The following is a 20209-nucleotide window of genomic DNA, read 5'->3' on the forward strand; positions in this document are numbered from 1 at the left end:
GAACCACTGATGTCACATGGACTATTTTAACGATGTCCTTACTACGTTTCTGGCCCTTGAACATTTCAGTTGCATTGCTGTCTATGCAGGATCATAAAGCTCTCAGATTTCATCAAAAATATCTTACTTTGTGTTCAGAAGATGAACACACACATATATATATATATATATATATATATATATATATATATACACACATAGATACACACACACACACACACATATATATATATATATATATATATGAGGGCGAGTAATTAATGACAGAATTTTCATTTTTAAGTGTAATATGCACATAATCCTGTCTCTCTGCAGTTATGAGAACGCAAAGATCGAGAGGCTGCTGGAGGGGAGCTGGTCAGTGTTCTGGATCAAGATGGCAATTTAAATGGTGCTTTAGACCATGGATGTCCTATAATATTTGATTCCAGCTCATGCACTAGACTTGCAAGCATGTCATTTGTCAAAGAATGAGTTTGTACGATCTTTTATACTTAAAAAGTATTGTTACAGCTATTCTATTTAATCTTTAAGAGGTTTTTGTTGCTATAAGTGCATGTGTTTGTGGTGTTCAGTTTAAGTTTACAGGAGCTGCCTGTATTAGACATAATGCAGCACTTCTGATGCTCCCTGGTAGAAAAAAGTGTTGAAGTGTTGTCGATGAAGGAAATACAATCTAGAACTGGAATTATTTGACATTTTTATGGTTATTTCCTGTGCAGCAGTTGTAGCTGTCCTACATGTTTTGACAAACCAAAATCTCTCTTATTAGAATTCGAGCTGGCTTGTCTTTATATTCCTGGTGATGGTGATGTTTTTGGCCTTTATATAAATCAAAATTCGCAAATAGTTAATGCTTGCCTTAAACACTACTTGCTACAACTGCATTAAGCTATAAGCATACTGTTTATGTAACCTCTAAACAATTTGATGCTCAGTATTTGGTTTAACTCTGTGTTTGTCTGGATTAAACATTACGCTTTCCTTTATTTACAAATATGCTGAACATAAAGGTGACATTTGATTGCAATATGTGCTTTATGTAAATAGTCCATTGTAAAGGTGACCACTAGATATACTCATAATGTTGCAAAAAATGTAATCTTGCGCTTTGTGTTGTTGTTTCACTCACTTTGCATGAAGACATTACAATCCAAAAATATGTACAGTAAGTTTACAAACAACTCTTGTCCTCATTTATATGCATTGATTTTTCTTTATTATTATTATTATTTACTTTTTCCCATCATTTCAATACATTCCATGAAAGGAAGTCATATGAGTTTAATTGCTGCAGGATCAATATTCTTTTTAGTGTTTTTATTGATATTGCCAGTTCTTTCAATAAAAATGACAAATGAATAAAATGGTGTTGTCTATTACATTATTTTATGTTTTAAAGGGGTCATATGATACTGCTAAAAAGAACATTATTTTGTGTATTTGGTGTAATGAAAACAAACACGTTTCTCACATCCAAATCCAGTAAAGTCTGAATTCTCCAGTATTTTGCGGCGTCTGACCTGATGTATCCCACTTGGGGTCTGTGCATCAGATTCCAGCGGTAGGACACCTTGTCCTTCCAGCCCACATTACGAGGGTCTTTCCACAGCATGCGCACTTGATCATTTGTGTCTCCAGTGTGCCACAGAGAATTCCTCAGGAACTCCCCTGGCCCGGTTTTAGACTTCACAGCCTAGAAATGCAAATATATTGATTCATGTCTGTGTGTTTATTATTTAAATTGAATAATCAAATCTATCAAAATATCAAAAGAACTATTTGGCTATAGCTTTAACATCCGTTAAGTGTTTTTGCACGCTTCAGAGTTTAGCCACAGCCACATTTCTATATTCGCCGAGGGCTCCGTGGAGCAGCAGTAATGATAAAAGCAGACAGTAATAGAGATGAAGAGCGCTGGGACCTTAAGCTGAATGCCAGGCTCAGCCACGGCTCTGAAGGGCACGGCCTGCCAGTACGTCTGCTCCGTCTGCTTCCACATCACCACATAGAAGCTGGAGGAATCCTGGTAGCCGAAGATGAAGCCTGCATAGTCATCATCGGTCACTGTATTCACGTGGAAGGTGCCCTCAAAGTCCACGCCACTGAATGCTGTGTACCCTGTTTGAGGTGGCAAGATTGTCACATTTTGGCCAGATTTTCATTTAAAAACAAAATACTAAAGCTCATGTTTCAACCATGATTTAACCAAACTCATACAGAAATGAGATACTCAAAAAATTTAAATTCTCTCATCATTTATTCACTCTCATGCCATCCTAGATGTATTTGACTTTCTGTCTTGTGTGAAAATGAAGATTTTTAGAAAATGAATACATCTGTGAGAGTCCATATAATGCAAGTGGACAGTAAACTAAAAGCTGCTGCTTCAAAAACATGCAAAACAAACACAAAAGTAACCCCAGTTTAATGTCTTCTGAAGCGAAACGATAGGTGTGAAAAATACTCATATTTTAAACTTTTTTTAAACTATAAATTTGCTTCAGAAGACGCTGATTCATCCACTGTGGTTGCATGGATTATCATTGCTTTTGTTTTGTGTGGTTTTTGAAGCATAAATTTTGAGGGTCCCATCCACTTGAATTATATTATCTTACAGAAATTTGTGTTTCACAGAAGAAAGAAAGTCATATAAATCTGGTACAACGTAAGGGTCAGTAACTGATGAGGGAATTTTTTCATTTTTGAGTGGAGTACCCAAAAGACCTCGGAATTCTTTGCGCACAAAAAGTATTCCCGTACCTTCATAAAATTAAGGTTGAACCACTAATGTCACATGGACTATTTTAATGATTTCCTTATTACCTTTCTGGGCCTTAAACACGGTAGTTGCATTGCTGTCTATGCAGGGTCAGAAAGCTCTCAGATTTCATCAAATATATCTTAAATTGTGTTCCGAAGATGAACAAAGATCTTACAGGTTTGGAACGACATGATGAGGGTGAGCAATTGATGACAGAATTTTCATTTTTGGGTGAACTACCCCTTTAAGAGAACACAACATAGCTTTACTTAAAAGACCAATTAAGACCAGTATGAATTTCCAGGCTGGTTTATGCTGGATTGGTGCTGGTTTAGCTGGTCTTTTCACCATGGAAATACTCAAGATGATTTGAATGGTGTGGGTCACATAAACATACCAACAGCTAGTCCTGGGTCACTATTCATGGTTTGGACAATCTCCATTCCCTGATTAAGAACAACCCAGTTGGGGTCGATCTGAGCCTCTCCCTCTGGATCCAGAACCACGGTCTGATAGGCTCTGAAGTCAGTCAAAGTGATCTCTGCATTCTCAGGGCAGGTGTCGATTCTGTCTATCACATGATCTTTGTCAAAGTCTCCAGCGCAGTCATCACCCACCCCATCATCTGACAAAGAAGAAGAGCGGGGGAAAAAATACGTTTTGCTTATTTCTCTTTTTATCAGTGGTCTGATTTTTGATGGGAGTCCAATATAGATTTGTGAGGCACATTATGAACAATATTTGGACACTTAAGTCACACTTTAAAACACAAATGTCCTTGTATTAGCATTAAAAAAAATGTAAACTAAAACATTTGTCTTGATTAATTGAACAACTTATGACATCCTACTAAACAAATGTTGCTGTGCGTACTGTTTTCATCCTTTTGGTCTGGGTTTGACACCAGTCTACAATTATCTTTATCATCCAAAATGCCATCATTATCATCGTCATCATCACACTCGTCTCCAAGTCCGTCCTTATCAGTGTCCAGCTGTGCGCTGTTGATGATGTTGGGGCAGTTGTCTTTGGTGTTCTGATGACCATCTCCATCACTGGAACAAAAGATCTAAGTTATAAACTTGTTTTATATTGACTGTCAAAGAGAAAGGTAAAAAGTCAGACTCTACCTGTCAATGTTTGTGTCACAAGTGTCTCCAACAAGATCATCGTCAACATCAGACTGATTGAAAGAAAACAGAAGACAGGTTAAAAATAGGGTAACACTTTATTTCGATAGTCCACTTTAGACATTCTATTAACAGTAAGTAACTTTGCAACTACATGTCAACTAGCAGTTAGTAGAGTATTAGTAGACTGTCTGCTTAATATCTTCTAACACTTTCTTTGTCAACTTATTCTACTAACCCTAAACCTACCCTAACAGTCTACTCTGAGAATTAGTTGACATGTAGTTACAAAGTTACTTAGAGTTAGTAGAATGTCTAAAGTGGACTATCGAAATAAAGTGTAACCAAAAATAGTAATAATGAAAATGGCATATTTAACATACAAAATATACTAAATACACATTATACAACAGTTTGTTTCCCTGAATCTGGAAAAGAAGCCTTAAAAGAGTGCTGATATAGGAACCTAACAGCACAGGGACTTGTTTGGATAGCTTCCTTTGTTTGTATTTGCACCAGTAGGTGGCAGCAAGTGACTGTTTGGTGACTGAATCTTTCATTCAACAGTTTCACTCAAAACGTTGATTCATTCCGGACCGGATGAGTGAATCATTGAATCATTCACTCAACCGATTCTGTGTGTTGCTCAAGAGTCAGGAGAGGTTGTTTCTGCTTTGGATTTGTTTTCTCTAACTGTTTTCGTTGGTGAAGCAAAAAAAAAAAAAAGACAAAATAGCTGGCAATTCTGTGTATATTAATTTAATTCTTGTTTGTAACTAAACTGTTTTTTATTGTTTATATTGTTTATTCACTGAACTGTTCTCAAAATCAAAGCAACTCAGAATCGTGTTGTTTTGTGAATATTAGCAGGCAATGAGCCAGTGATATTTAGGGACAACAGTACTCTTGCTCGTTTAATATTGTTTAACTAGACTGGTCAGCATTGTTTGATGGTTTTTGGATATGTACAGTGATAAGAGTGATTCTGCCAGTATGGTAAGATGCTATTTTGTGTAAATAAATCTCACTAAAAACTCAATGTTGTGATGCTAGGCAGTATGAAACAGTGTTATTTATTTATTTATTTATTTGCATTATTGAGGTACTATTATAGTTTTTATTCATATTTTTTAATTAGTTATTATTTTTATATTTTTCTTTTTTTTCAGTAAAGTTTTAATCGTTTTTGTGAATGTTTTTGTCATTTTTATGATTATTTTGTTATTATTTTTCAAATATGTCTATATAGTTTTATTTATTTACCCCTTTTGTACATCAAGTTAAACTAAATGTAAATTTAAAAAAAAAACTTTTTTGTGGTTTTAGTTTGTTAACTATAATAACCCTTGTTTAAAACATGGATAACTACTAATTTTGAGATAAACGGTTGATAAAATGCCTAAATAATTTGACTCCCTAAAACAGAGGTAGGAAAGCAGTTTTCAAGAAACAGTGATTTTTAAAAACTAAAGCACTAAAACTATCCATTTAAATTAGGTTCAAATTTAGGTTTAAAAACTAGATGACACGAAAACATAATTTTATTAAAAATACACAGAATAGAATAGAATTCAGGAACAGGCAGTAATAAAGTTGTTTGGCACCTGGTTGGGGTTTGGCACCTCAGGGCAGCTGTCACATGCATCACCAACACCGTCATTATCTTTGTCCTTCTGGTCAGGGTTGGGAACCCTCTGACAGTTATCCAGGATGTTCTTCAAACCTAGAAGCAGAGAATGTACATGGATGCATTCAGTGATTCATCACTAGAGTCAGAGCCAGAGCACCAGTGGTATAAATGAAAGTATTATACAGAGGTATACTGTCTGAAATGTCACTGAATCGAGCAAACTCCATCAGGAGAAATGCACTGCGGTGTTTGCAGTGTTATACAGTGATGTCTTTGTGTGCAGTTTGTCGGGTCATGTCACAAGGTGGCGGTGTTTCGGAAAGACTTCTGTGGAATAGTTTCCACGCGTCAGCAGCTCTTGGCGCAGGTTCTTGGTGGAAATGTGGTTGCTCAATGGAGACATGACCAAGCTCTAAAGTATCAAGTCAAGTGTCTGGATTTCTGCCTTGATGAACAGACCGTAAATGTCAAGCGCTGCCTGGACTCTATTTTACACTTTTCAGACTGGAACGAATAATTGTCGATTTGAAAGAAAATGATCAGTGTGGTGCCGTAGAAGCTGTTAATATCCCTACAGGTCACTTCAGTTTTACATGACCCGTGCAGGCTAAAGAGCGCTCTAATTTGAGCTTTAAAACACAGAAGCTTCTGTTTTTCCTCATAAAATGACCTAAGCACAGGAAAATCCTGATAAAAAACAGGCCCAAGGGTGAAAAGGATATTTAAAACCTAACACCCCATTTCTGCAGCTAAATAAAATACACAGCAGCCGCAGAGCAGATGGAACACTAGCAGAGATTGGAAAAATGTGTGCAAAAATTGTGAAGTTGATTTTTGACAAAATAAGACCTGAATTCAATTACCATCCCCGTCTATGTCATCATCACAGGCATCTCCCAGTCCGTCTTTGTCTGTGTCCCGCTGGTCCGGGTTCTCCACGTTTACGCAATTATCACAAGCATCACCATGGAGATCTTTATCACTGTTCTTCTGGTCTATGTTAGGAACCAACCAGCAGTTGTCCTGTAGGAATACAGTCATGCAAGCACTGACATTGAAGGGAGCTTCTCAGTTCATCAAATCATGATCTAATGTTGATTAATCTGGACCTGATCATTGAAGATGCCATCACTGTCTGCATCCTCATCACAGGCATCTCCCTTCCCATCTCTGTCTGTGTCTTCTTGGCCCGAGTTTGGAACAAACATGCAGTTATCCTGAAAATGAAAAGTAAAATAATCTGGTATCACTTTACAATAAGATTTAGTTTGTTAACATTACTTAATACAACAGCAAAAACATCAATTATTCTTTAGTTCTTAAAGGGTTAGTTCACCCAAAAATGAAAATTCCATCACGTCGTTTCAAACCCGTGACACCTTCGATCATCTTCAGAACACAAATTAAGATATTTTTAAGATGAAATCCGAGAGCTTTCTGACCCTCCATAGACGGCAATGTAACTGAAATGTTCCAGTGGTTCAACCGTAATTTTATGAAGCTACGAGAATACTGGCAGAAGATGGTCATTTGGAGGAGAAGAAATTGTTGAATAAAATTGTTTTTTTTGTTTTCTTTGCACACAAAAATATTCTTGTAGCTTCGTAAAATTGCGGTTGAACCACTGATGCCACATGAACTATTTGATCTATGTCCTTACTACGTTTCTGGGTCTGGGAACATTTCAGTTGCATTGCTCTCTTTGGAGGGCCAGACAGCTCTTGCATTTCATCAAAAATATCTTTATTTATGTTCCGAAGATGAACGAAGGTCTTACAGGTTTGGAATGACATGAGGGTGAGCAATTAATGACGGAATTTTCATTTTCGGGTGAACTAACCCTTTAATCTTGATTACTGTTAAGTTTAACATAGTAATTAAAATGATAGTAACAATTTCAAGTTGTGTAAATGTTATTAATTTATGAATGAACATGAAAATAAACACTATCATTCAAAGGTTTGGGGTCAGTAAGATTTGTAATGCAATTGTAAAGAATAGTAATCTTTAACAATATTACTGTTTTTATTGTATAACTGAACCCAGACTTTTGTGGAAATGTATATTTGTAAAATGACCTCGACTGATAAATGAAGAGAATGTTGTTCATTGTCAGTTCATGATATCTAATGTGTTAACTACTGCTAATAAACTAAACTTCTAACAAAAATAACAGGTCACGTGAATATCACCTTCTTGCAGGTTCCATCTCTGCACTGAAGTTTCTTATCTGGATAAGCGTCAATGTCTGTGTCCTTTCCACAGACGTAGCCATTTCCTGCCCAGCCAATTTTGCACTAAAAGAAACAAAGATGTCAGCTGAGAAAGCTGTGTCCTGGCTCAAAAGAATGGCATAGAAAATCACCAACATCTCTTTATGTTTTCTTGAAATGCACAAGTAGACAAAACATCTGTGTGAATGCTTGACGTCTCACCGCACAGCTGATGCTCCCATCTCTCTCCACAACACACTCTGCGTTGACGTCACATGGATTTGGCTGGCCGTTCCCACACAGCCTGTCAGTTAGAGGAGCAGGGTCCAGGCCAGTACTTATGCAGCCGCTATTCTGGTCACCTGTGAATCCAGTCTTGCAGATCCCACAGTGAAACGCACCCTACAAGAAAGCAAGTTTCACATTTAAACTATTTACTGTACCTGCCACTGGCCACATTAGTACAATGGGTAAACTAGGATAGTTGTAGTCTTACCACTGTGTTATGGCAGTATGAATTGGGAGTGCAGCCACCGTTATCTACCTGGCACTCATCAATATCATTACATATCTGATAAAAAATGATAAATATGGTGTTAATCACAGTATGGTACTAAAATCACAAACAATAGCATTTTTACTATGTGTATCATGGTAATACTATTTTTGAACTTGCAGTTGTAATTGGAGTACCGTGTAAATATCATGGTATATAATACGGTAATCATTCTGTATCATTGGCATACATTAGAGAGTGCTTCAAAATGTCTTATTACATAATATGTTCGAATGTTAGGGGTCGGTAAGATTTTTTAATGTTTTCAAAAGAAGTCTCTTATGCTCAACAATGCTGCATTAATTTGATCTGAATTTTTAGCAATCATTATTCTAGTTTTCAGTGTCACATGATCCTTCAGAAATCATTCGAATATGCTGATTTCAAGAAACATTTCTTATTAATATCATGTTGAAAATAGTTGTGCTGCTTAACATTTTCATGAAAATTGTGATTTTCAGGATTCTTTGATGAATATAAAGTTCAAAAGAACAGCATTCATTTGAGACAGAAATCTTTTTTAACATTATACATTTTTGATCAATTTGATGCATGACATTTTTGATCAATTTAATGCATCCTTGCTGAATAAAAGTATCAATTTCATTAAAAAGCAATCTTACCTACCCCAAGCTTTTGAATGGTAGCACACACACACACACACATACATATATATATATACATACACACAGGTTAATTTAATATCATTATTTTAATTAACTGTCCCAAATACATACTTGTTTGTTTGTCTGAGCATAGTGAACGCCCACACCCTGGATCTCTGGACCAGTGAAGCCTCGTGGACACTTCTCACATCTGAACCCTGGTGCAGTGTTAATACACCGAACACCAGAGAAACATGGGTTGAACTGGCACTAAAATTGAACAGTTTAAAAGGTTAGCTGGATTTATGATGTTCAACAAACAATGCTCTGTAGTACATGGATGATTAAGTCACACGATTGCACTGCGATCTGTGAAAAGTTCTATAAAACCATTGGAAAATTACCTTAGAGCCTACGTAACAGTTTAAACAATTATTAGTCTAATAAACCCCTTATTGAGACATGATTATATGTTAATAAATCATTATGTGTTGTGTTCCTAACTGAGTTTTATTGTTCATCATTTAGGTAGAACACAATGTCAGATGTGTTGAACAGTCTGTGCTATTGAGATACTGCAGTGAGTAATGGAAATAAATGAAATAAAATAAAACAAGTCTTCATGAGTGTTCTTGTTCTTTCCTAAGTACCCAACTACGAGAGAAGTAAACAGGAAATAAGTGGCTAGATGAACATCATAAACAGCAAAACTTGATTCAAACCACAGAAAGACCTAAAGAATAGTACAGTATTATGATGAACAAAAAATCAGCATCTTAAGTCTAACCTCATCTACATCATCACATTGGACACCATCTCCAGAGTAGCCCTCAGGACAGGGTGCACATTCCACACCTTCAGCTGTTTCGATACACATGTCTGGCTTAAAACAGACCCCTGGCCTGCACTTGGACTGCTTTTTATCCTGTAGTCCTGCTTTGTCCCATCCAAACGCATCTAAATGGTAACAGAACACTTGAGTTCACCTGTCCTACACTTTCAACATCCTCATTATAAGCCTCTAATAATTGACTTGACTGAGCACAGACACGAAAAACTGCTAAATGTTTTCTCATTATAGCCGTTTTGTAACTTTTTAACTAAAGTCTTACCATTGCATTGAACACACTCCATGATAGTCTTTCGCAAGTCAGCGGTTTCTTTGGTCTGTTATGAAAACAGATTGTTATTATGCTGTTATTATTATAAGGGTAGTTCACCCAAAAATGGAAAGTCTGTCATTACTCTCATTACATTGTTACAAACCTGAAGTGGAATATGAATAGGGGATTTTCATGCTTCAAATAACCAAAACAACATTTTTATCATAAAAGTAGTCCATAGGCTTCTTTAGCTTTGTGTGAGCACCAGATTGATAAACATTAATAATCTCCCCGCCATTATTGAAGCAGTGAGTTGAAACCTGATTGATGCAGGAATCTTTCAGACTGGTTCTGTCAACTGATTTAGTGAAAATAATGATCTGTTCCTGAAAGAACTCAAAAGAACTGTACTTTTTGTGTGAACTATCCCTTTAAGGAACTGTTTTCCCACTCAATTTCAAGTTACCTGCTGATCGACCTTCTGTTTCAACTCTTGGATCATTCGCATGAGCTCGAACATTGGGCCAGCTTCCATTTTTGAAGTTGTTCCTGCAGAAATGTAACATAATGATATTCTCTGTATTCGGAAAAAAAAGCTGAATAAGACACAGACGACAGAGAAACAATAACCTCACCTAGTAGCTGCAGTGTTTCCCTCTGTTCACCCTGCTCTGGAGCATTGCAGTCCTGAAGCTCTACCACATTATTAATAGACTCATCAAGCACGAGTTTGAGGTCTGTCAACTTGTCCTGTAACACAGGTACATATTCACACACTGTAAAATTTTTTAGTAATTTTACAGAAAAACACTGTTAAATGTTACAGTAAAACACGCTAATTGATTAAGTGTAAGTTACCTTACACAGTGAAAAACTGTTAATAGTTTAACACCACATTACATGCAATTTTACAGTAAAATACAGTCAAATTTATGGTTTTTGCAAGTAAAAAAGTCCCTGCATGACTCATCATGTGATTATATTTTGTACAAATAATTTAGTTTCACACAAGTATTGGCTGTGATTTATGGACAAGTCACTTGCAATGAACTCTGATTGATCATGTGGCTTTTTTATTGTGCCACCTGTATATTAGGGTGGTTATCAGCAGGGGCGTTACCTCTGAGGAGGCAAGGGAGGCAGTGCCTCCTCAAAATATTGGATGAGAAAGAAATTTGTAGTACAAAAGTAAAACAACGCCAATATGACAAAATACAACATTAAAAAGTGCATTAAATCACTTGTTTATCTAAAAAAAAAAAAACATTATCTAACAGCGACACTAGCAGGTAAAGTTACAGCAGGAGCTCACGTCTCTCTCGCCTCCACTGAGCCCATTGAGTTTTAACAAACCCCTGATGCGTGCGGTAAGTTTGGTGGGGGATAATTGAGAATGAATGGGGGAAAGTCATGTGAGAGGAGGCAATGCCTCTATCGCGATATGATTGGATATGACTGGTTATGAATCCCGCCTCTTGTGTTTGTGTGCATTCCGCGTTCACAAATATAACGGTGTTAATGGGAAGACTAATTTAAAAAAGCAAGTAAACAACTCACACACTTAGATAGGCCATAACCACTTTGTAACGTCAAAATAAGATTCAATAAATTTAATAAATCAGCTTGGTGAAATTTAAAGTAGCCTAAATCTCTGTCTGTGACCAATATTTACCAAGCTTTCATGACTGATATCTGAAAAATTCAATAATAATAATAATTAAAAAATATATTTAAAAGAATAGCTGAATGTAAGTTCACAAATAAAATATATTGTTTAAATGGTTACTGCCTTGAGTTATTATTTTGGAATAAATGTAAAATGCTTAAAAACACTAACCTGATGAGATTCATACATGGCTTTAATAAATAGAATATTGATTACATTGTTAATGTAAAAATATAAAATAGAATAGTTTTTTTCCTTTTTATGATAGTGTAAGTAATGTAGATATTGTGACTGGGACATGAATTTACATTTGATTTAAAAAAACAAACAAACAAAAAAAACTTTGAAGACTTTGCCTCCTCATTTCAGAACACCAACGCACACCACTGATTATCAGTATATTTTAAGGTTAAAAGGCAGATATTGGTAGTGTTCAGTAGGCATATTAACATTATATCACTTAATGAAATATATTGTTACAAGTTGTAAAATATACAAGTATCCTGCAAAACCTGTAGTATTTTTTACGATGAATTTCTGACAACCAGAGATGCCAGTTTTTTACTGTAGATTTTTTTTTTTTTACAGCTTACTGTATGCATAGATAAACAGAATAATGAATTACCTGGGATGAGGTTGGCAAGGTCTTGAGCGTGACTCGTTTTGGGCCCTGCGGCAGTGATTTGAATGCCAGCGGCACGTCCTGCACTCTCTCCACCAGCCTGCAGTCCACATAGAGGGCCGTGGTGGGGGTGCCCTGCTGCAGCCCGCTGAAGTGGAGCAGTATATGGTGTTGTTGACCATCTGTCAGTGGCACTTTACCAAAATTGGTTGATCCAACCTTTCCGTTGCTTTTCAGATATTTCAAAACGACTGTGAACAGAAAAAGTATTTAGTGTACATATCAAGTGTCTATTGAGCCACTGAACATTAAGCACATTAGTGAACTCTGATCACACAAACCTTTGTTGAATTTCCCCTGAACGGTGAAATGAAAATAATCTGTGTTGTCTAGGGCATTGAAGATGTGGAAGACCCGAGTTGGAGCTTTGTTCTGCAGCTGCAGGCCTGCCAGGATAAAAACGTTGTCCATGTTCTTTGCCTGTATTCCTCCTTGCAGAAGGTCAGGTAAGCAATCCGGTGACACCAGAAGATCATAAACTGCAAAATTAGCATTTTTGTCAACAGATTTGCACTGGATACTGATGTTTTTTGATGCATTTGTGTAATACACGTTATTCCGCTACTCTTTTGTCCAGGACACAATATAAAAAGCAACCAATACGGTCATTGACAAATTTGTCCTCAGCTAATGGTCATTTCATAGAGCACTGTAAAAAATCAAAAGTTGAGAAAACGTAAAAGTTTACGGCAACCAGCTTCAGGACATTTTTGAGTTTTCTCAACTTTTTTATCCAACAAAAAGTTGAGAAAACTCAAAAATCTCCTGCAAAATCAAGTTGAGAAAACTCAAAAATCTCCTGAAGCTGGTTGCTTTAAACTTTAAGCTTTCTCAACTTTAGATTTTTTACAGTGAGTGTTCAGTTCCACATTTGTTAATCCCACTGCATGCTGGGCATTTCCAGATAATTTATGAAATTTATGGAGTGATAAATGACCTGCCTAACTAAAAAAACAGTTCATTTTTGCTAATATTGATATTATATTTTATCAGAAATGAGCTGGTTTTCATTTATTTCACATTTTAACAGTAGAAAATTAAGGCATGTACACTTTTATTCATAAACAGTTTTGTAATGCAAATAAAAAAATGCAAGAAAATTAACATTCAAAAATAATGTAATGTCTTAAATATTAAATATTTAACTATTATAAGCTTTAAGGTCTTACCAATTCCTTGTGTTTTCACTGTATCAAAGAGTTGTAAAATTAACTGTAAACTGAATATGATTCTTATCCAAGTACCCATTGTGGATTTTTTTTATGTAACAAATCCAGTTAAAGTGTTCCACCCTTATTCCTGGAAAAATAGTTTCTGCTCTGACCCCTGATTCAGTCTTGATCAGTAGCCGTCAAAACAGAACTGCCTGTTCCCTGTAGCCCTGCAGATGAACGAGAACCAGACTGGTGCTCAAGTGATTTACGCTTTTCAGATGTCTCTCTCTCGCTATATAAGGTGTGACCAAGCACCTCCTCCAGAATGCTTCTGTGTTTTTACCAGTCACATATTGCTGTGAGCAGGTCAGATCAAAACCTTCTAAAAGAGCTCTTTGTTAATGATGGTAAATGATGGGAGGATTTGCTTTGGTTTTTGGTCAGAACCTGTGCCAGCTAGTTAAAGGTTGCAATGAATATTCTGGTTTAAATGATCTAATTAAACAAATGCTTTTGAAAGCAAACCAAAAAAAAAAAGAAAAAGAAAAAAAGATTTAGTTTTGCAGTTTGCATTATTTTTACATTTATCATTTTCAATTAAACCGTACTTAAAAGTTTTTTACATAGAAATAATAATGGCTTAACAATCCGACTGCACTTAAACCAAACAATCTGTCAAAAAAAAAGAAAGAAAGAAAGAAAGAAAGAAAGAAAGAAAGAACGAACACATTTACAGGAATGATCTGGCGTGGCATGTCCCTGCTGAGTCTTGCCAGTTTGAGTGTTACGACAAATGAGTTATGGAAAATCAATTAAACTTTCAGCTTCATATGAATGAGTTTACCACATGAACTCTACAACTGCCTGTGTATTGTATCCCGCAGATTCTCAAAAAAAGAAAACAGATTTAATTCTTTAAAAAAATAAAAAACCTAACAGAATTCTTTTATGATGGCCAAAATCATCAGGTCACTGCTTATCCTAAATATACATCTATATAACCTATTTTTATTTTATTTATATTATTTATTTACAGTGTTGGGAAGGTTACTTTGGAAATGTAACAAGTTACAGATTACAAGATACCCTATTTAAAATGTAATAATAGTGTAACTAAGTAACTAACAGTTACTTTATTAAAGTAGGCTAATGTAACTAATTACATTTGATTACTTATGATTACTTTTCTAAATTACATGTTTTCAGCTTTTAATCATTTTCAAACATTTAAAGCAGGCAGGGTTAACCTTACATTATAGGGCTCAACACTGATTACTGTCAGACTTTCAAAATCCTTCTTCACTTGAATTAAGATTATAATAATTTAATTTTAAAGCACAGACATTGCTTTAAAATCATAGAAATCATGTCATCAGATTGAAAATCATAACAATATAGCTATAATACTGTTTTTGAAATCTTTGCATAGCAAATATATTTCAGGAAACACTGACATCTAAAAATGCCTTGGAAAAAAAACAGTTAATCTTAAAAAAATAAAACATGTACATAAACCCAAATAGAAAATAAAACCTTATCGAATAAGCATGTGTCCTATTCTGTGTCCTAAACTCCTCTCATATTTTAGAGCAGTCAATGCAATTTTGGGGGGGGGGGCGGAAATCAATTAAATCGGTATGTGTGAGAAAATATTCAGATGTAATCCCCCCCCAGATGTAATAATCGTAAACATTTTCATAAATAACTGTAATTTAACTACACATTTTTTTCTCAGTAACTACAACTGATTACAGTTACTTGTAGCTAGTTACTCCCCAACACTGTTTATTTATATATTTATTTGCTGAATTTGGCAAAATAATTTCTTAACTGATGTATTTTTTTTAATTAAATAAAAAGTAAGGTTTTGGTTTCTTATTTTTCGGTTTCTTGCTTCCATTTATGTATTTTAACAAACATTTGCTGGGTGCAAGTTGGCTCTCCTGGTGCACTGGGATGCTCAGTGGACCACACCAACATGGCGGAACCCATGGAGCTGCTCTGCTGGGGAGGCGACTGGGATCTGCCATCCGTGCACACAGACTCTCTCATCGTGCTGGTAACTACACGGCTTATTTTAACGCGTGTGCTGTATGCATATTCACTGTGTAATTTTTAATCACGAACGTCGATGCATTTTTGGAGAGACGTGTCCTGGGATCCGGATAGCTGTACGTTATCCGAGTCACTTTGATAAATAAAAGTCTCTGTACACTATTTATGCGCCAGTTCAGTTGTCAGCTGATACCTCCTATTACCGTAGCTGTCATGCAAAAAGTAGCTCGACTTAATTGCATTGCATTGATATTTATGCTGATATGTGTCGCACAGCTCCTGGTTTTATTTCTTGAAGGTCAGAGGAATAATGCTGATAGGATCTGAAGGGTATGGGCTCCTTTTAAACGCGTTTCACCTAGATTATAGGTTATAAACAAGTGCTTGTGTTTTGTGCTGGAGTGTAGATTTTTTATTTTTTTTTGCAGCTGCCTGAAAACATGTGTTCTGATAACCTTTTGCAAAAATGCATAATAAAAGTCCTAGTTAGAGTATAGCGCTTTAGTGATGATTATTAATATTTACTTAACCCTTAATCAATCATCTGTTCACCTTCTTATATTTTTAATGTTCTCTTACAGACATATGCTAAATTTTCAGGTGCAAAGCTTGCAGTAAAGTCTATTGACTGGACATGGAGGACTATCACAGGTCAGAAAGGAATGTTTTTAATAATATTGGTGTTAGAGCTTGTTAAATGTAGTGGAAGTCTGGGATGTAGCCACAAGCATCCATGTCATTTTCCAAATGTAATATTGTGAATACCAAACATTGCTGAAGTGCGTGCGAGGGGATAAGGAGTTCTTTGATGGTTAAGCTGCAGCTGTCATGTTTCTCCCTCACAGCATCTGTGCCACAACTACACTATGAGGGATCCACAGTCACAGAACCAACACAAATTCTAAACTTCCTACGAAAACAGGTAGAAATTCATATTTGTTTACAGATTTTCTCGTTTTTGTGTAAAGTGTTTTTCAGCAGAAGAATCCTGATGAATTTATTGACCAGATGACTATAAATTATCCTACTTATTACATGATTTTACCAAATAAATTCATACAATAAAGAAGTATGATGTGCTTGAGGAAGAGAGATTATGCTCCCTGGATTGTATATTAAAATGTCAGTAATACATGTGTTGCCTAATCAACACAGAGATTCAATGCTGACTATGAGTTGACAGCTAAGCAAGGTGCAGATACAATGGCTTATATCGCCCTCCTGGAGGAAAAGCTGCGGCCAGCACTGGTGGGTCCATCTGCAATTCACTTACTGACTGAAATCATGTTTCTGGTCCTCATAATGATTGTCTTATGAATTAAGTGTACATCTGTGCTGTTAATTTGTAGCTGCACACATTCTGGGTGGACACAGAGAACTATGCTAACCTGACCCGACCCTGGTTTACGTCACATTCCCCGTTCCCCCTTAACTTCTTTGTACCGGGTCGACAGGCCAGCTTGGCTCTGTCCCGCATCTTACTGACCAAAGCAGAGTCGCCATTGCTGAACATCACAGAAGTAGAGGGAAAGGTATGAGAAAACAGATCCACAATCATGAACGATCATAACATTACATCAGAGACATTAGCTGTCATGCATTGCCTTGAATTCATCTTTTTTTTCAATGCCATGGTGAAATGGAAATGTCTGCGGTTCTGCATTGTGAGATGGAAAACAGTTTATCTCAGGAAAATTGTCTGTCCTCATGAGCAAATCTGCCTAAGGTGGAGTGTAGAATCCAGAGGATCATGAAATATGTTACACAACAAATGTGCTATTGTAGTTATGCCATTCCACATAATAATGAATATAAAAATTGTATGGTTAGTAATAGAATTTCTTTTAGATCTACAGTGAAGCCAAAGAGTGCCTGAATTTGCTCTCCCACAGACTTGGGAACTTCCATTTCTTCTTTGGAGACACGTGAGTTTTTCACTTCTTTTATTGCATAATATTTATCAGCTCTTTAAAGGGACATTTCACCCCAAAATAAAAGGTCTGTCATCATTTATTCACTCTCATGTCATTCCAAGCTTGTATGACTTTCTTTTTTGCGTTCGTGGAACATAAAAAAGATATTTTGTGACAATAGAGTTAGTGTTTTTTGTCCATAGAGTGGCAATCAGTGGGTTTCATTTTTGTTATTTAATTCTCAACGTTTTCTATGTGAATATATTTTAAAATTCAATTTACTCAATGATGCTGCTGAAAATTCAGGCTTTCCCTCACCAGGAATAATTTATATTTTAAAATAGAAAAACTTTATTTTACATTGTAATAATATTTCACAATATTACTGTTTTTTTTTTTTTGTGTGTATTTTTGATCAAATAAATGCAGCCTGGTGAGCATAAGAGACTTCTTTTAAAACGTTACAAAATCTTACCTCTAACTCTAAACTTTTGAACGCTAGTGTATAATTGAGTTAAAAGGATAGTTCGCCCAAAAATGAAAATTGTCATCATTTTCTCATTTAAATAATTTAGTTGTTCCAAACTTGAATTTCTTTCAGCCGTTTAACACAGTAGTTGTGGATACACAAAATACTATGGAAGTCAATGGCTACTGTAAACTATTTGGTTACCCACGTTCTTTAAAATGTATTCTTTTGTGTCGAGCAGAAGAAAGACAGTCATAAAGGTTGGAACGAATTGAGGGTGAATAAATGATGGCAGAATTTTCATTTTGGGGTGAACTATCCCTTTAAATGTAATCATCTTTGTGTATCAGCCTGAAGTTCACCATGTTTTCTATCTGCCAGGCCTACAAGCCTGGACGCCTTTGTCTTTGGCCATATCGCCCCTCTAATTAAAGCCCCTCTGCCCAGTGGGCAGCTTCAGAAGCACCTGAACCAACTTGATAACCTCTGCCAGTTCTGCAACGCCATCCTTAAAAACTACTTTAATGCCTCTGCTGAGAAGAGAACGGACTGTAAGTAGTAAGGCCTCTGTCATAGCCTGTCCTATAGTACTATATTAATAAACCCACAAAAAACATAGTATTGGTCATGCTCTGCTCTCTTTCTTCTTTTTATTAGTTTATCTCAACCTCCACTTGTTTGCTGCTGAATCATAGAAATAAATAATTTAACCAGACATTCATGATTCATTACCCTTCCATTGCTTTCAACCCTAGATATTTGGCTTATAGCAGATTCTAAAAGACAGTTTAATAACAGCATGGTCTTTGGCCTCGTGGCTTTTTGCCTCTTTGGCTGCACTCTGTATCTGCTCTAACCTTTCTCCCATGTGCGTAAAAATGCCTGCTTTTCTTCAGAATCAGTGTCCTGTCGTCTTTTCTTTTCTGTCTATGCCCTCTCGCTAGGCTCACCGACGACTATCCATGATCCTGTCGATGCAAACCTCCAGAAACTGACACAACTTGTTAACAAAGAGTCCAACCTTATTGAAAAGGTTTTGGCAAGATGTGCTTATTCACTTCTGAATTTAATGTCACTAGAAATCACAATTACATGGTTAAAAGTGTGTGGACACTGTTTTTTCACTGTGTTTTGAAGCAAGTATTTGCTCCTATTCAGAATTACACAGCAGCTTCAGTGAGGTCAGACAGACACAGATATTGGGTGATGGAATCTGGCTCACAGTCGATGTCCCAATTCGTCAGAGTCAAGAAAGAGTCCAACCAGACTTTAACCGTTTATTTTTTTGGGAAAAGAAAAGTCATGGAGTATTGTGGTGAAAATATTTGTTATAAGGAAATGGTATAAAAAAACGATTGTAATTTTGACAGTAAAAGACTGTAAAAATGCTATGGTAATAGCATATAATGTTGACATTTCCAGAATTCTCAGGGACAGCATACATTTGATGGGTTTTCGTTTAAATAATTAAGGGTTATATATGGAAGCTTATTTTGCCATGGAGTAAAAAAATTCTAAAAAAAAAATTCTTGTAATTCTGAGTTTATATCTCACAAGTCTCACTTTTTAAAGAAGATATAAACTCAGAAATGTTCACGAATAGAGATGTTATCTCTCAATTCTGAGAGAAAAGTCTGAATTGTCAGATATATATTCAAATTGGGACAGGGATAGTCGTCCCAAATTGTGAATTGTGACAAATGTTTCCACTAAATAAATAAATAGCTAATAAAAAAAGCGACTTTTTATCCCAGAATTGTGACTTCTAAGACTTGCAAGAAAAAAAACGTCAGAATCATTTTTTATCATAAATTTCCACATTTTTTTTAAACACTGTATGCCTGGTTGTATGCTCGATTTTATGAACCTGCTGAAACAGACACACAAGGGGGGTGTCCACATGCTTTTGGCTATGTAGTGTCTCTTCTTACACATCTTTTGGAATGAACACTTCGCCATGTATGTTTTTGTCACAGATGGATGACAATCTTCGCAGCAGTCCACAGCACAGACCGCACAGACATGAGTCCAAACCCTTGGCCCTGGCCGGCGAGAGGAACTCGACCCCTCACTCATAAACACCTTGTATCAAAGCACTGACTTTACCATCATCGATTTATTCTACGGTGGCCGAGAAGTGCAAAGCAAATCACAATTCTGAAAACAAAATAACAAATTACAAACGCAAATGCAAGTCTAAAAAACAAAATAACAATTCAGAAAGCACAACAACAATTCAGAAAACATTATAACAAGTCAGAAAACACAA

The 20209-nt window shown here is 36.0% G+C and overlaps 2 protein-coding genes across 2 annotated transcripts; one reads left to right on the forward strand and one right to left on the reverse strand.

The window, feature by feature from the left end:
• Nucleotides 1-600: 600 nt before the first annotated feature.
• On the reverse strand, nt 601-13747 carry LOC107720209 (thrombospondin-4-B-like). Its single transcript, XM_016527846.1, has 20 exons — nt 13519-13747; nt 12631-12828; nt 12293-12540; nt 10637-10751; nt 10468-10550; nt 10011-10065; nt 9686-9855; nt 9031-9168; nt 8234-8308; nt 7960-8139; nt 7717-7821; nt 6634-6741; nt 6388-6547; nt 5499-5617; nt 3895-3947; nt 3638-3819; nt 3162-3389; nt 1925-2121; nt 1475-1696; nt 601-630 (listed from the first exon to the last, which is right to left on the reverse strand). The coding sequence occupies exons 1-20, from the start codon at nt 13595-13597 to the stop codon at nt 601-603; spliced, it is 2745 nt and encodes a 914-aa protein (XP_016383332.1). The 5' UTR covers nt 13598-13747.
• A 1710-nt stretch (nt 13748-15457) lies between these two features.
• Nucleotides 15458-20055, forward strand: LOC107720223 (metaxin-3-like). The gene is made up of 9 exons (XM_016527859.1): nt 15458-15562; nt 16140-16209; nt 16404-16480; nt 16714-16806; nt 16908-17090; nt 17407-17483; nt 18322-18491; nt 18885-18973; nt 19917-20055. The coding sequence occupies exons 1-9, from the start codon at nt 15482-15484 to the stop codon at nt 20016-20018; spliced, it is 942 nt and encodes a 313-aa protein (XP_016383345.1). The 5' UTR covers nt 15458-15481; the 3' UTR covers nt 20019-20055.
• The last annotated feature ends 154 nt before the right edge of the window (nt 20056-20209 follow it).

This window comes from Sinocyclocheilus rhinocerous, unplaced genomic scaffold, assembly GCF_001515625.1.
Source record: "Sinocyclocheilus rhinocerous isolate Xijiao unplaced genomic scaffold, SAMN03320098_v1.1 scaffold62, whole genome shotgun sequence".
Lineage (NCBI taxonomy): Eukaryota > Metazoa > Chordata > Actinopteri > Cypriniformes > Cyprinidae > Sinocyclocheilus > Sinocyclocheilus rhinocerous.